Source organism: Cynocephalus volans, chromosome X (genome assembly GCF_027409185.1).
Source record: "Cynocephalus volans isolate mCynVol1 chromosome X, mCynVol1.pri, whole genome shotgun sequence".
NCBI classification, from domain to species: Eukaryota; Metazoa; Chordata; class Mammalia; order Dermoptera; family Cynocephalidae; genus Cynocephalus; species Cynocephalus volans.
Window position 1 is genome coordinate 167495705 of NC_084478.1, and position 16669 is coordinate 167512373.

The 16669-nt window shown below is 45.7% G+C and overlaps 1 protein-coding gene and 1 pseudogene across 1 annotated transcript; one reads left to right on the plus strand and one right to left on the minus strand.

Moving 5' to 3' along the window:
* The first annotated feature begins 1715 nt into the window (after positions 1 to 1715).
* LOC134366567 (protein EOLA2-like) lies at positions 1716 to 3006 on the plus strand (annotated as a pseudogene).
* A 1137-nt stretch (positions 3007 to 4143) lies between these two features.
* LOC134368538 (heat shock transcription factor, X-linked member 3-like) lies at positions 4144 to 5585 on the minus strand. Its single transcript, XM_063084974.1, has 3 exons — positions 5064 to 5585; positions 4428 to 4680; positions 4144 to 4253 (listed from the first exon to the last, which is right to left on the minus strand). Exons 1-3 carry the CDS (start codon positions 5541 to 5543, stop codon positions 4144 to 4146), a joined length of 843 nt encoding a protein of 280 aa, XP_062941044.1. The 5' UTR covers positions 5544 to 5585.
* Between the last annotated feature and the right edge of the window lie 11084 nt (positions 5586 to 16669).

The following is a 16669-nucleotide window of genomic DNA, read 5'->3' on the forward strand; positions in this document are numbered from 1 at the left end:
CATGGAGAAGCTACTTTGTCCCCCTCACCTCATGTCCTCGAGCTTCTCCAGGGACAGAGCAGGTGCATCTCACAAGAATAGAAGAGCAAGCCGTCCTCTGTTGATCCAACATTTACTAACCAGCTCCCGTGTCCTGGGCACCCGGCTTACCACAATGAGTGACCCACAGGACTTACCCTCAAGGAACGTGGAGACGCTGGATGTCCCGACTCTTGCAGTGATTACAACCCTGGGTTACAAGAACCTGTTGGAGGGAGGGGGGGCGGAAGGCAGAAAGTGCCACCTGAACTCAGAGACAAAAACATTTGTGGGTGGGTGGGAGGGGCAGTGAATGTGACTTTAAACTTGGGCACTGAAGGAGGACAGGGTTCTGCCAGGTCTAGAGGAGGCGGGTCTTCCAGGCTGTGGGAATGGTCCGACTGCACCAGGAGAAGGCTTGGCAGGGTTCTTAGTAGGGGGCTGATGGCAGTCTGATGACGACTGGAGATTTACAGAGTGGCTAGGAGCAAGCAGAGCGCGCCTTCGGGTTCAGCCCTTCGGTGCAAGCCTCAGTCTATGGCCCCGTGGACCCCAGGCAAGTGCTACTGCTCCTCTCGCAGCTTCCGTGCCCTCTGGAGTGCCCTCTGGGGTACACACTGGGGGTTGCGATAGGTAGCTAAGGACTTGGGTTGCCATTCTGACCCTTCCCTAAGGGGGCAACACACAAGTGCCTAAGCTCCCGCCAGCAGCTCCGCCCCCAGTTCCTCCTCCTGGAGCCCCGTCCCCAGCCCCTCCTCCTGCGGCCACGCTCCCAGTCCCTCCTCCGGCCCCGCCCCCAGTCCCTCCTCCCGAGGCCCCGCCCCCAGCTCATCCTCCCCCAGCTCTTTCTCACAGCCCAGCTTACCCAGCAGCTCCGCCCCAGCTCCTCCTTGTCCTCAGCAGTTGAGTGGGCCTGGCAATGAGGGTTAAACCCGATGATGCACGGATCGTGCCCACCCCAAGGCCTGTCACAAAGAAGGTGTGTGTGCACTGGGGCTAGTTGTTCTCGTTCTCATTATTTCTTTCTCAGGGCACAGGTCTGGGACAGGGGAAGGGGGTTGAACAGGGTGGCACCTGAAGGAGTCGGGAGGAGACACCTGACGGGGACACCTGAGGTCACAGGTCACTCCTAGGGCTGAGCTGAGGTTGGATACCAAGGACTTGTGCTCAGCAGCCCTGGGATAGGAGCCAGGAAGCTCAGGGCCTGCGGTGCCTGGGGCTGGCACAGCCAGGGAGCTGAGAGTATCGGCGAGGTCTGGGTGTGGGGAGGGCAGCAGGAGAAGAAGCAGAGCCCAGGACTGTCCCTGTGTGCTGCCAGAGGGCTGAAGCCAGCCCCGACTCTCACTAGCCCACACTCCTCTGTGTTCCCCTCGGACTTGATGACCTCTGTCGTAGCACTGATCACACGCTGTCCTGCCTGTGCCTTTCTCTAGCTGTCCCTGCCATAGTCCGTGAGCTCTCCGAGCATTCCATCAGGTCGATCTGAGTGACCCAAATCCCAGCCTTCCCAGTCCCAGTCTTCCCTTGGGCCTGCTGTGCCGACAGAGGGTAGCAGTGAACCATCGAGGTCAGTGTGGATTCAGGGCACCTGGGAAATGGGGTGAAGGTCAGGCCCACTGGCCGTGAGCTTGGAGGACTGGTGTGTGACGATCTTCTGTGTTCCCACAGGCCACCGAGGCCCAGAGAGCTTGCGGAAGATGAAGATCTGTTGCCTCTCCTTCCGGCAGCCTTATGCTGGCTTTGACTTAAACGGAGTCAAGACCTTGGAGTCACATTGGTGTCCCCTGCTCGGCAGCCACCAGAACCATACCATTGCCATCTACATTGCTAACAGGGACTGGGAAGACGACGCCTGTCGGGAGCTGCTGCAGGGGAGGCTCGGGATGACGCCCGCTCAGATTCAGGCCTTGCTTCAGGAAGGGGAAAAGTTTGGCCGAGGAGAGGTAGCTGGTAAGTGACGATGTGCTGATCGTTGTGCTGATGACTCCAAGTGCTGCCACCCTGGATATGGCTGGGGAGTTTGGGGGCTTCTCTTTTGGCTTGAACTGGTTTGTGTGTTTGCTGCAATTTTCTTAAGCAACACACCTTCAAGGGGGCAGCAAGGGGCCCTGGGCTGGGGTCTGCAGGCCCAGCTTGCCTCTCCTCTGGTAAATCATTTCTCTGCTCTGGGCCTCGGTTTCCTCTTCTGACCTGTGAAGCTGGGTCAGGTCCATGATGTCATGTGGTGCTGGGCTGTGCATGTGCGTGTGTGGGGCAGAGACCACCAGAGGCAGCACAGCACATTGTGCGGGTCGGCTGCCTGCCTGGCTTCACTTGCCTGCCCTGTCCCCACCACCAGTGACACCCTGGGCTAATCCCTTCACCTCCGTGGGTGGTTGAGGGCCCACATCCACACCTGTCCCTGGTGACCTGCGTCAGAGCCTCGTTGTCTCCATGTTCCTGGGCAGTGGCTGGTGCCCTTCCATTCTGAAACTCCTACCCTCAGCAGTCTTGCTGGCACCTGCACGTTACTTGTGTGGCTTCACAGGGGAGCAGGCCCTGTCCTCTTCATTTCAGGAGAGCTCCCTCGGCCTCACCCAGTATTCCCGGAACATGTTTGTCTCATCATCTGTGCTCAGTGAGAAGGCCCTGCTGCCCTTCCTGTCCTTGTGGTGATGTCATCTAAGTCTGTAGTGGCCGTAATTTTGAATAACCAAGTTGTCACACTGGCAGGCCTTAGTTTATGGAAGGGAAAACCACCCGTGTGTTTCTCTCTTGGTGCACAGGGCTCATTGATGTTGGGGAATCTTTGGAGTGTCCCGAAAACTTAGCTCCAGAGGAGGTCGTGGAACTGGAAAACCAAGCTGTCCTGACCAACCCGCAGCAGAAGTACCTGACTGTGATTTCCACCCCAGGGGGTTACTGCAGCCCTTACCTAGCAAAGGGGGAAAGGATATATTCCAGGTGGACATCCCAGAGCGCCTGATCCCTTTGGGGCAGAAGGTGTGATGTGGTTCTGGTGGTCATTTTGGTCCTGCTAATGTCTAGATTGTAGAAATAAATTGTGTCAAAGGTAACTGTGAAGTGTTTGGGGCTCCTTCATGTTTCCCCAGTCTTTCTTCTGGTCGGAGCTCATCAACTGTTTGAACAGCATCCTGGTGACCTTGTGTAAAGTGTGGGTCCAGGCACTGAATGTCTGCCTGAGAGTGACCAGCCATCAATAGCCTGACTCATCCAGGACGAAGAGGACATCAGACTTAGAAACATGCAGCTGTCCGTCCTTCCAGATTCCTCTAGGTCTCTTGTACACACGTCCCCCAGTCATGAAGGCCAATGATTCATGAAGCCCATGTGTCGCCCGCAGCACAGAGCTTCTTCAGATCCAAACAAAGGACCTGAGATACAGCTCTCATTGAGTGAGGCTGATTTTGCAAAGTGATCAGTAGTGTTATAATTTAGTAGCAAATCTTTCTGTTTTTCTTGTGTGATTTCCCAGCAAAGTTTCTAGTGGTGGTTAGCTATGAGGATCATGGGCTTTCCCCCCAGGCATGGACTGGAGTGGCTGGTCTCTTCTGAGCCAGGACACAGTGGTTGTACCTCCCTTGGCAGATGGGGCAGCCTCTTTGGAGGGACCCTGGGTGCTGGGTTGGGACACTCAGCTATGGAACAGAAACTTCCTGGCACCACTGTGGGGACAGCGATGAGGAATTAATCTCTTGTTTCAAGGTATAAGAATAATGTAAGGTGATGCTCCCAAGGTCAGGAGTGAGGCTGTTCTGTCTCCTGAGCAGCAGGCAAGGCTCAGGGGACCGGATCTTGCTGGGCGAGCCCTCCATAGTCCCCAGCAAAATCCTTTGATGAGTGTGTGGAAATGCTGATGGAAGAGGACATTGGGGACAAAGCCTGTCTAGGGCAGGATCTTTAGTCTCATGTCAGTGAGATGTGTGTGTTATAGAAGTTTAGAAACGACAGGGAGTCTCACTTCTCATTTACATGGTTTATTTGCTAACATGGGGTTTTGTTGGATTTATTAAAACCAAAAATGGCTTCACCATTAGTAAATGGCCCTTCTTATCATTCCTTAGTGGCTTGTGAGTTTAGGGACATGGATTGTCCTTAAACTGTTCACAGAATGCACACGTGTAATCAGCCCTCCGACTGCTCCTCGTTAGGCGGCTCACTCGGAGACATTTCTAAGAGGGAAGCCATCAGAGTGGAATAACAGATGTTATACAGAGACATCGGGTGACCAATTCCTGCGTAAAGTGGGAGGTTGGGGAGCGGGTCCCCTGCACCTTCCATCCCAGTGTCGGCCCTGGGCTCAAACCTAACATTCACTGAGATGTCTTCCCACCTGCTTGGATCATTTGGCTCTTGAGGGGAATGATTTAATAGGGGATGTCTAGCAACAGTGCCCCTAGATCGTGTACCCCCAGGGAAGATGGAGAACTGAGGGTTACTGGGTCCCTGGACATTTGGGGCTTCCCCCTGGGATTTGCTGTTGGCTTCTTTCTTGGCCTTAATGTGTTGGATTCGCAGGGAATGTCTCGTAGGTACCAGCTTCTTTCTCTTTGCGGTTGGTGCACAGGTTGCTGGCAGAGCAGTGTTTCTGAGGTCACCTTTTTTGTGGATGTTCTCAAGGAGCCCAGGCTGGTCTCTCTGAAAATTGGAGTTACTGTAAAGCTGAAACAAAAGGAAACATTTTAGTCACTCTGAGATGAGATGTGCATTCTTTTATCCCCCAGAATCACAAGGGTCTTATTTGATGATGGAGAAAGGAAGTGTTTAAGGTGCTGGCAAGTGTCACTGTGTCCTATAGCATGACCTCACTAGAGAGAAACAATTCATAAGTGAGGGTGGAAGTCTGTACATTTGACATTCCCTTGCTCTCAGAGTCTCTACTCCTACCACAGAGTATCTCTAAGGGCGTGATAATTTAATATCAAAATCTATGCTTTCAAAGGGTCCTCACAAATGAAACTCTTGTAGCATATCATTCACCTTGGCACCTGTAAAGATGTTTGAGTAACAGAGAAAAGGGGTAAGAGGAATATTTTCTACTTTACCATAATTTTCTTGTTCCCCAGAGAATGAACTGAAGAGGTTTTTGTGCGTATTTTGCTGAATCCATAGCGGTTCATTTGGCGAATGAAGGTTTTCATGCTGTCTGTTTCAAAAATCCTGTCCACGCCTCTCCTGCGAAGAATTTCCCTCTGGAAAAGGTCTTCCTCTATGATCACAGTGTGTCCATCGTCATCCCAGCGCACAGACTCGAAAGCGTCATCCTCAACGATCTTCCAGAGCCTCCTCGGGAAGGAGAGTGTTCTGGGGTCACTGTCTTCTTCTACACTGGACGCCCGTTGGTTTTGATCTGCTGGTTGTTCATCATTTTGGGAGTCTGCATCTTGTCCCACGGCTTGGTCACCTTGGACGTCTGATACCTCCCTCGGATCCAGGTTTGGATCAGGTGGGACCCCGCTTGCTGGCTCTCCACCAGAAGATGAGGCGAGCTCGGTTTCACTGTCGTCAGTATCCTGACTATCCATGGGCTACACTGTCATCAGGAGCACTTTGTACCCCACACCATTAACCACTGTTCCAGTAAGTACAAACTGCCTTCAGTCTGAGTGGCGATGCCCAATAAATACTGTCCACAGGATTCTAGAATCTCGGTAGTGGGGCAACCGGCTGCTGAAGTCATCGTCCTCTTTATTTGTCATGTGATGTCACATAGGTGGCTCACGGCCAGTCTGGAGATTGGGCCCTGGCCAAGTGTGGGTAAGGGGACAGGTAGCTGGGCCCCCCAGCTTCTCTCTTTTCTAAAAGTGTAGAAAGGGTGGTTCACATTCCCAGAAAGGTCTCCCATGTTCTGAGAGACACATGGTTTCACGGGACCAGACCCTGGATGAGTTGAGCAGCCTTGATCCCATGGCCACTCCCACCCCTGAAGACAGGGGAGGCCTGTTGCTGGCCTCTCTGGTTTGCTCAAGGGTCAGTCCCCAGTTAGTCCAAACTTGGGTATCGCCAGGACTGTCTGGGTCAGCTGGGCCCCTGGGTGACTCTACCTCCCAGGGGATGGTGGTCCCTACCAGGCTGGGAAATCTAGTCTCGGTTGGTGTCCCTCTTCTCCCCCCATCTCTTTCCTGCTTTGGTCTCTTCCAAACACTCCTGCTGGTGGGATCCATCTGCTCAGAAGGGCCCAGAGAAAGAGTGACTTATTACCACGTGCTCCAGTTGTCCCCAGAGTGGGTCTGCGCCTGAGCACGGTGGGAGTGCTCCTCTTGCTCCTCAACCAGAGCGGTACTCAGAGCACGGATGTGTGATTGGATGGGCACATGCTCGCCTGGGCTTTGCACTGTCATGTGGAGCTCTGCTTGCCCCCAATGCATCCCTCCACCGATCACAACATGGTTGTCTTTACTTTCCATTTCTTCTTAATGGATCCTGTTCTTATTGTCGGAGACCCTCTCATTTCTGAGGCCTGCTTTACAGAGACTCTACTATGAGGAAAGTTCGTACTTGTTTAACTAGACATGAGTAAAGGAATGCAATACAAAAATACCCATCAACGTGTATTTGAAAACAGATGAGAGTCTGAGGGGCTGGGGGAGCGGTGGAGAAAAACCCCAAATAATTGTCATTTTCAAACAGAGATGAGAGGATAGAACCCTTTCTTTGGTGATACCTGCTCTCTAGCCATTGAGGACAATTTTGTTCTTAATATTCACTCTGCACAGGAGATGGATTGGTACAGGGCAAAGGCTCCAGGCTGAAAGGATTCTGGGTCCTCTTCCTACTAAGTAGTAGACTCTCTAATGGCCAGGCCTTTGTTACTAAAAGGGGAGTGCAAAGTTGGTTTGAAAGAGAACCTTTTGAGGTATCTTTCAGTCCAAGGGTGCTAATCCTTAATCATTTCTGGGTTTGGGATTGGTCTGTGGTAACGATGCTTTTAAACAAGTTTACAAAGCCTTCATTCGTGAAGTCCGTTTAACCTGTATGCACGTGCATGTACAGGATTAGAATTGAAATGAACTTTATTTTGATGTCTCCAAAGGTCACTCCTAGTGTTTTCAGTGAAACAGCCAGTGTGTTTCACGTGCGTGGCAAAGTCTTTTTTCTTAAGCGAATTCTTAAGCCTGAAAGTGACATATCGCAGTGGCCTTTGCTAGCGTATGCATGCTGCTGATGACTTCTAAAAAGGCTTTGGCCGTTGGGTGGGAGGGGAAGGGTAGTGAAGAGAATGCCCAAGGAATCCATAGCTCTGGCTTTCAGCAAAGAGCTGCTATTTATTTGATTTGGTTTAGACACATGTATGTCATGTCGCTTGCATAGGACCATTAGCTAACATTCTCTTTTTTTTTTTTTTTTCAGAGTCACTGAATGTCCACTAGGATTGAGAGTGTACGGCCTCTGGCTCTTCTTATGCCCTGAAGGGGAAATAATTCACAGTGTCTTCTCAGTCCAGTCAGAGAAAGGCATTATAGGAACTCCGGTGTCCCTCAGCTTCGGCCTCTTCAGCCTTGAGGAGCCTTGGGCTGCCACTCAGACAGTCTTTCTAAGGAACCTGCTATGCCCAAGCAACGTTGAGAGAAATGATCGGTTTACTCTTCAGTGCTCCAGAGTCCCCCAAAGATCACCCCTGTGTGTCACCAGCTTATGAATGGAATCAATCACCACAGTCCTGTCACCCAAGCCGAGCACAGCTGACTCAGGCACCTGTGAGGACCAGTGACCCCCTGGGAAAGTGACCTAAGTCATACCTTGCTGCACATTCTCTCTCTCTCTCTCTCTCTCTCTCTCTGACACACACACTCACATACTCACATACTCTCATACACACACTCACACACATCCCAACTTTCCTCCTCTCTCACACACAAACTCACACTCACAGACAGTGAGTGACAATCTGGTGGCTGACAAGCTTTCCCGTAGAAAGCTCACCTCAAAAATAAGAAGAGGCACGACAATGGTCATCCAGCTCAGCGCCATTGTGATGTGCGTCCTTCGCTGTTCTGCAACCACGTCCATCGAGTAGAAGAACAAGACGGACCACACGATGTAGTAGAGGACCACGAGGCAGAGGAAGGACATGAGAATCCACAGGGGGACACACGCCACCTGAGGGGAGGAGGAGAGGAGGATCTGTCTAGACCTTCTGCCCCAGCCTCTGACAGGAGGCACCGTCATCACCTTCCTCTCCAGTTCAGGCCGAACAAGCTGCCATGAGGACAGTCCCACCTCCCAGGACTGCGGTGGGGACAGCATGGGAAGGAAAATGTGGAGCGTGTGCACGACAGGGCCCACCTCCCAGGAAACGTTGTCATCAGTGCCTGTTCCTTCAGTTGACAGCCTCGCATCTGGCCCCGCATCCTCTTCTCTTCCTGACAGCCTCTCTCCTACCCTCCCTCCAGCTCCACATGACTCTGGTGGTTTCACATCTGCCCGAGGAAACGGGTTGTGCTGTCACCCTGTGCACATACGCATGATATCGCCCCGACATACTTTCTCCACAGGCAACATTTCCCCAACCTGCTGGGGGTGCTTTGACAACACATTTGCCACCATGTTCCCCAGAAACTGCGGCTGCCTGGGCTTCTACAGACCCCCATGTCCACCCCTACCGACTTAGTGAGCTGGGCAGATTGATGCTAGGGACGTAACACCACCCGTCCCTGCCACCACGCCAAGGCATGTTCTGAGTATGTTGCTGCCATACCTGAAAGACCTCATCTCACCCACACTCAGGCCTACCAAATGAGCCCTGGGGACGTCACCTGCCCAGGCTCTCTTGAGTCATTTTCCTCCTGCCTGCCCTGGCCGTGGCACCACTTCTCAGTTGTCCTTGTTTCTTTCATTATTTGTCATACAGTAAAACAGCTGTTTGCTTTTCATGTACAGTTCTGTGAGTTTTAACACACATCACCACAGGCCAGATACAGAACAGTTCCGTCATGCCGTCCCTTCATTGTCACAGCGACACCCCACCATAACCCCTGGCAACCACTGCTCTGTTCTCTATTGCTATACTTTCGTCTCTGTTAGAATGTTGTGCAGATGGCATCACACCACATGTAACCTTTGACTCAAGTTGTCCCCTGTGTCCATGGGCTGTCCCTGTCACAGCTGAGTGCTATTCCATCATACAATGACTACAGCTTGCTCATGCAGCCGTCCGGTGAACGCGGCTCCAGGTCTCGGCTACCACAAACAAGGCCTCTCTGCAAGCACTCGCACGTGGGCTGTTTTGTGGCTGTGCGTTTTCATTTCCCTACAGTAAGCACCCAGGCATGGGACCGCTGGGTCACATGGTAAGAGCGTGTTTAGCTGTAAGAAAGTGCCACACTGTTTCCCAGAGCGAGTGTATAATTCTTTCTTCCGAACAGAACTGCAGGAGTGTCCCTGTTCCTGTGCATCCCCCCAACACGTGGGACTGTCAGTGATTTTAGTTTCGTCTTTCAGACAAATGTGCTGCGGGACCTCGTGGAAGTGTTTGTCTTTCCCTCGGGTAAACTTTCCTTGTGCTCATTTGCCACGTGTACATCCTCTTTGTGAACCGTCTGTCAAGTCTTGCCAGTTTTTAAATTAGGTGTTCGCCTTCTCAGTTTTGAGTTTTTATATGTTTTGGATATAAGTCAATGTTTTGACACGTGCTTAGCAAATATTTTTTTCCTATCTGTGGCCTGTCTTTTCGTTCAGTTCATTTTAATTCTGAGGAAGTCCAAATTTATTTACTTGTTTATTTTATGGATTTTGCTGACTCTAGGACCGGAGCAAAGGAAACACAAGATGGGTTTAACATTTTGTGGTGCCAGAAGGTAAGAAATGAGGAGGAATAGAAAGACGCAGGATCTCCCAGAGGCTGAATGGAATCCCAAAAGCTAGAGAAAGTGAACAGCAGACTAAATTATGATAACATTGAATTATAACGAATAGAATAAAGTAATTTTGAGGCTTCTAATCTATGAACATTGTAATATCTCCCCATTTATTTAGGTCTTCTTTAATTTTTCTCAGCCATGTTTTCTATTTTTCAGTGCAAAGGTCTTGCATATCTTTCATTAAATTTATTCCAAAACATTTTATGTCTTTGATGCTATTGATAAGGTGCTCACTTTTTTTTTTTAACATTTCCATGTGTTTCTTTTTAGTATAGAGAAATACAATTGATTTACTTTACATTGAACTCATATTTCAGAATTACAGGATATTAACTTAATATCATTTTGCATTTTTTTGTTTATAATCCTTAGAATTTTTCACATTGACCATTGTGTTGTTTGCAATAATGGCACTTTTATTTCTTCCTTTTGCATCCGTATGTCTTTTATTTCTTTCTCTTGCCCTATTGCAATAGTTTGGACATCTAATAAAACAGTTGAGCAGAAGTGTGAAGTCAGATATTCTTCCCTTGTTCCTGACCCTAGGTGGAAAACATTTAATATTTTACCTTTAAGCATAATCCTAGCTCTAGGATTTCTGTAGGTTTTTTTAATAAATTCAGAAAGTTCCCATATATTTCTAGATTGCTGAATATTTTTGTAATAAAATGTTCTAAAATTTTCAAATGATTAACTGCATTTAATAGTCATTAGAACTTTTATGTTCATGCTGATTTTCTGTCTATTTTTTCTAAAAATTACTGAGAAGTTATATAGGTCAGTAATTTGGATCTACATAAGGAAATGGAGAACAGAAGAAAAGAAATAAATGAAGGTAAAACAGAATGCTTTTTTTATTCTTAACTGATCTAAAAGATAACTGTTTAAGTTAATAGTAGTAACACTGGTGATTAGATTATACAGATAAATGAAATAAATGACATCAATGATACAAGAATGAGAGAGAATAATGAGTATACTTTTTAATTTTATTTGTTTATTTATTTTTATTGAGACATAATTGATAATACACATTTGTGCGGTACAGAGTAGGATATCAATACTGTGTACAATACGTGATGATCAAATCGGGATAGTTAGGTTGCTCACCTTTACACAATGTAGTCATTCTTTGTGACCCTGGACCAGTTCCTCACTAGCCCCTTCCCCTCTCCCTTTCCCGCCTCTAAGAACCACGACTTTGTTCTCTCCTTTTGAAACTTCAGTGTATTCCTGTGATTGTTGTTTCTTTCATTCTTTCCTTCACTCATTCTTTCTTTCTTGAGTAAACTTTTAAAAATTACATATAAACACTAAATGAGAAGCAGTATAGAATTATTTTAAGGTGGAATTATTACAATGTATATTGTAACCTCTACGACAAGCACTAATTTATTAAAAAGAGGTATATTTTATATGCTGAGAGGAGATAAAATAGAATTGCACTAAAGCTCATTAAAGTCAGAAAAAGAAGAGTAAAATGTAACAAAGAACATATGAAAGGAATAGAAAACAGTCACATACATGCTAGATATCAATAGAATTACTTTAATAATCACTTCAGTGTGAATGGTCTAAATACACCAATTAAAAGACATATATTGTCAGAGTGAATAAAAAGAACAATACTCATGCCCATTTCTACAAGAAATTAATTTTAAATGTCAAAGTCTCAGATAAGTTAAATGTGAAGAGATTGAACAAATATACCATATTAACACTAATAAAAGAAAGCTGGAGTAGCTGTACTAATTTCATATTAGAGAGTGCAAAATCCAAAACAAAACCAAAAACAGACGATAACCATTGACGGCTACAGTCAGGATCACCAAGGAGTCTCATTCATTGCTGGTGAGACTGCAAATACGACAGTCAGTTTGGAAACCAGTTTGTGCGTTTCTTACAAAGCCGAGCACAGTCTCACCACTTGATCCAGCAAACATATTCCTAGGGGTTTACCCAGCTAATCTGAAATTTTATGTTCACACTAAAATCTTGAACATAAATGTATATGGCAGCTCATTTAATAATTGACACAACTGGAAGTAACTCTGTTGTTCTTCAGTAGGTGAATGGATAAGCAAATTGGGTTACAACTATGCAATAGAACACTATTGATCAACAAAAAGGAATGATCAAGACACACAAAGATATGGATGAATCTTAAATGCCTGTTACTAAGTGAACGAAGTCAGTCCGAAAAGGCTACATAGTGTATAATCTTATTAATTTGACATTCTGAAAAGGAAAAACTATACAGACAGCAAAAAGATCAGTTGTTGCAAGGGGTTGGGTGGGCAAGGAGGAAAGATTGAATAGAGTAAACACAGGGGATGTATTAGGGGGTTGATTCTGTTCTGTATGAGACTGTAATTAATGATGGACAAGACATTATGCATCTGTGAGGATGCGTAGAACTTTTCCGCACAACGCGCACACTCTCATGTGTGCAAATTAAAGAAATAATTTAGGAGATCTGCAAATCCCCAAAAAGAACAAGACAATATGACAGGACAATGAAACTACATTACAAATGTGTGAAACACCATCGACAACAGATGTAGGGGGGCAGTTGCTATCCCAGGTAACTTTGGATGTGAGTGGAGCCTGTAAGAGTAAATTAGAAGGAACTTAACACTCCAGAAAAGAAGGGACCTCACAGATTCTAGCTATTGCCTATTGATTGCACTAGGAGGACCCTGGTAAGAGGCTGGTGGCATGCTGTCACCCCTGCAACAGGATGGGAGTGGTGTCTCAGAAAGATAAATCTTTGGTCTTAGGTGGACAACTGAAGGCATCACCGACTGGATTTTGGGTGGGAGGAAAATGAATGAAAATTGTGGTTTCAATGGAAAAGCAGCTGGAAGAGTGGGATGGATTTGGTCCTTGACTCAAATTCGAGGAGTTTGAGGTGCATCCAGTTGGGGAAGACTCCTGCACACACCAATTTTGAAATTTATCCTTCGAGAGGGAACATTTACTAAATTTCAGTCAGGAAACTGCCTTTTTTATCTGATGAGCTTTGCTGTGTTCATTGGGTGGTATTGGAACGATCCAGTGGAGAGTACCTGCCAGAGTCCATGAGAGAGACCACATGCAAAACCAAGTCCACAGATCCCCAGGCAGGCCCTGAGTCCAGAGGTCAGCACGGGTGAGGGGACCAGAGGGAGAGAAGGGGGGAGGAGGGAACACAGAACGGGTGACACCCCACCCTACCTTAGAACCCTGCACCTCTTTCAGGAAGCCTGCGGCCGGCCCATGCATCATTCTGGTTAGCTGTGTCTCTTGCCCACTCTAGGGGTAGTGCACCCTCGCCAGTGTCCCATGCTAGGAGCTGTCCTGATGCCTGCTGGTGCTGTGACAGTGGGCCCCTTGTGAACCCCACTATGTGAGTGAGAGTTTGTGACTGATGACTGACAGCTGAGACAGGCGGGAACAGCAATGAGCCATGGAAGGTAACAGTGCAGCTGCCTGAGGGGAACTTGCAGGTAGAGCGCCCTGGGATGGGTGACCTCGGATATTGCTGAAGAAGCGTTGGGGTGGACTTGCCTTGAAAAGTGATCTGGATGGTGTCTCTGCCTCAGACTGCCACCCCTGGTTTCTGAATGCTTGTCACATCAGGGGCCAGGTGTCCCATGACTGTGATTGCTGGCCTATGTTGTCACCACCCACTGTCTGGCATAGAGGATTGGCTAAAGGTGAAGACCTTTGCAGGGTGGGTGGAAACCCTGTGCAGATGGCCCCCTTTCTTGTTTAACTTCCTCTAACACAGAGTGTCTGTTTTGGGCAGCTGACAGCTTTGTAGTATCTAGAGTTAGTGAAGCAGAGGGCTGAAGGCAATATTGGACACGAGTAGTAGATGACAGGATTCCACAATATGTCCCATATCTAACTAGTCAACTATGGTTGCCACATTTTAGACATGGAACCTCTTACTCCATCTCAAGCTTTGCACAGAAATGCAATCCATGAACATAGGAAGGCAGAGCAGTCTGGTTGAAGTGAGGACTGTAATCCCCAGAGTCCTGTCCACCCAGCGTCCTTTCTTCCTCCTTGGAGCAGTGTGCTCTGACACCCCACCACAAGAACCATTGGGTTCGCCCTGAGCACGGCTGGGAAAGCTCTGTGTTAGAACAGTTTTTTTCACACATGGGCTTGTATCTGCTCCTGCACAGGCACCTATCTGAAGTCTGAAGAGTCAAAGCAAGCATCAAAACCAGACTCAGGTATGACACCGGTTTTGTATTTATAAGATAAGGAATTTAACATATCAATGATTTATGTTTTATCTTCTATGTTTAGTGAACTCCTTCCACAGAGGTTGGCGCTGTGTGTGTGTGTTGTTGATTAATAAGAAATGGTTGATACAGGCCAGGAATACGAAATGAGTGTGAAAGCAAGTATGTAGCACAGAAAGAGGAAAATTGGAGGGGAAATGCTCCGGGCATACGCACCTCATTGACTACAAAGGTAAAGGATAGCTGTGGACAGTGTTTGAGATTGTTTATATGAGGGTCCTTCAAAAGGTTCAAAGAAAGATTTATATTATCTTATTTTTTTTTTATTTTTTTTTTTAACAACTGGTCGATACAAGGATCTGAACCACTGCCCTTGGTGTTATATATTATCTTTTAATTCTATTTTTCTATGAACTTATTGAAGTACTTTTGTACTGGAGGAATAATAGACACATAGGCCAATGAAACAAAATAGAGAATCTAGAAATTGATCCACACAAATATATTCAATTAATTTTAATTTTAACAACTTTACTGTGATATACTTCACATATCATACAATTCACATTTTGACATGTATAATTCACTGGTTTTTGTATATTCACAGATATGAGTAACCATCACCATTGTTAACTGATGAACACTTTTATTACCTAAAAAAAACCCCCAAATCCTTGTGCCCTTTAGTTGTCACCCCCCGTCTCCCAATCCCCAATCCCCATCCCTAATACACCACTACTTTCTGTCTGTATTCATTTCCCTTTTCTGGATTTTATGTGAATGGAATTATATAATATGTGGTCTTTGTGATAGGTTTCTTTCACTTAGTGTATGTTTTCAAGGTTCATCCATGTTGTTATGTGTATCAGTACATCATTTCTTTTTATGGCCAAATAATGTTTCATTATATGGATGTGCTACATTTTGTGTATCTATTCATCATGTGGTACATATTTGAGTTGTTTCTACTTTTTGACTATTATGAATAATTCTACTATAAACATTCATGTACAAGTTTCTGGGGGACATATTTTTAATTTATCTTGGGTGTATACTAGGAATGAAATCGGTAGGCCATACGGTAACTCTACATTTGAGGAACTGTCAATCTGTTTTCCAAAGCAGCTGCAGTGTTTTGCATTGCTGTGAGTAGGGTATGAGTGGTATAATTTCTCCAAATTCTTGCTAATGTTTGTTATCAGATATTATGATTCTAGCTTTCCTATTGAGTTTGAGGTGGTATTTCAATGTGGTTTTGATGTGCTTTTACTTGAAGACTAACAATGCCAAACATCTTCTCTTCTGATTATTGGCCGTTTGTATGTCTATCTTGGAGAAATGTCTATTTAGATAATTTGCCATTTTTAAACTGGATTAGTGTTTTTTTAATTATTGGTTTGTAAGGATTCTATATGTATGATAGTATATATAAAATTGGAAAATGACTTCTCCCAGTCTGTGGCTTGTCTTTTTACTTTCCTTACGGAATCCTTTGAAGCACAAAAGATTTTAATTTTTGTGAGGTCCAATTTATCTATTTTATCTCTTGTTGTTAATGCTTTTTGTGTCATACCTAGGAATTCTTTGCCAAATCCAAGGTCATGAAGGTTTACACCTACATTTTCTTCAAGGAGTTTTACAATAATACCTCTAACATTTAGGTCCTTTATTCATTTTGAGTTAAGTTTTGTATATGGAGTGAGGTAAAGATCCAACTTTATTCTTTTGCATGTGGCTATCCAGTTGTCCTAGCACCATTTGTTGAAAAGACTATTATTTCTCCCAGTGGGTGTTGTTGACATCCTTGTTAAAATCAGTTGTCCACAGAGACAAGAGTTTATTTCTCAATTGTATTTCATTGATCTATAAATCTACCCTCTTACCACTACTACGCTGTCTTGACTACAGTTGGTTTGTAATAAGTTTTGAAATCAGGACGTGTCAGTCTTCTCAGTTTGTTCTGTTTCAGGATTGTGTTGGCTATCCTGGGTACAATTAATTTTTGACAAAGAAGCAAAATCAGTGCAATGGAGGAAAGACAGCATTTTCAACTAATAGTGCTGGAAGAATTGTACGTACGTCAGCAAAAAAATGAACCTCCTTCTAAACTTTATACCTTATACAAATTTATGTCAAACTGGTTATGGACTTCAGTGTAAAATGCAAAACTATACAACTTTTAGAACAGATCACCGTAAAAATATTCAAGAAGTAAGATGTGGTGAAGAGATCTAAACATGGCAGTAAAATCACAATCTATAAAAGAAAAAAGTGAACTTCATTAATATTATCAACTTTTGATCTGTGAAAGATCCTGTTAAGAGAATGAAAATATATGCAAACCACATATTACAAAAAAGTCCAGTGTCTTGAATATGTAAAGAGCTCTCATTAGGGAAATGCAAATTAAAACCACAATTAATTGTTATCATATACCTATTAGAAAAGCTAAAATAGAAAATAGTAACAATACCAAATGCAGGCAAAGATGCAGATTTACTGGATCACTCATACATTGCTGGTGGGAATGTAAAACAGAACAGTCACTCTAGA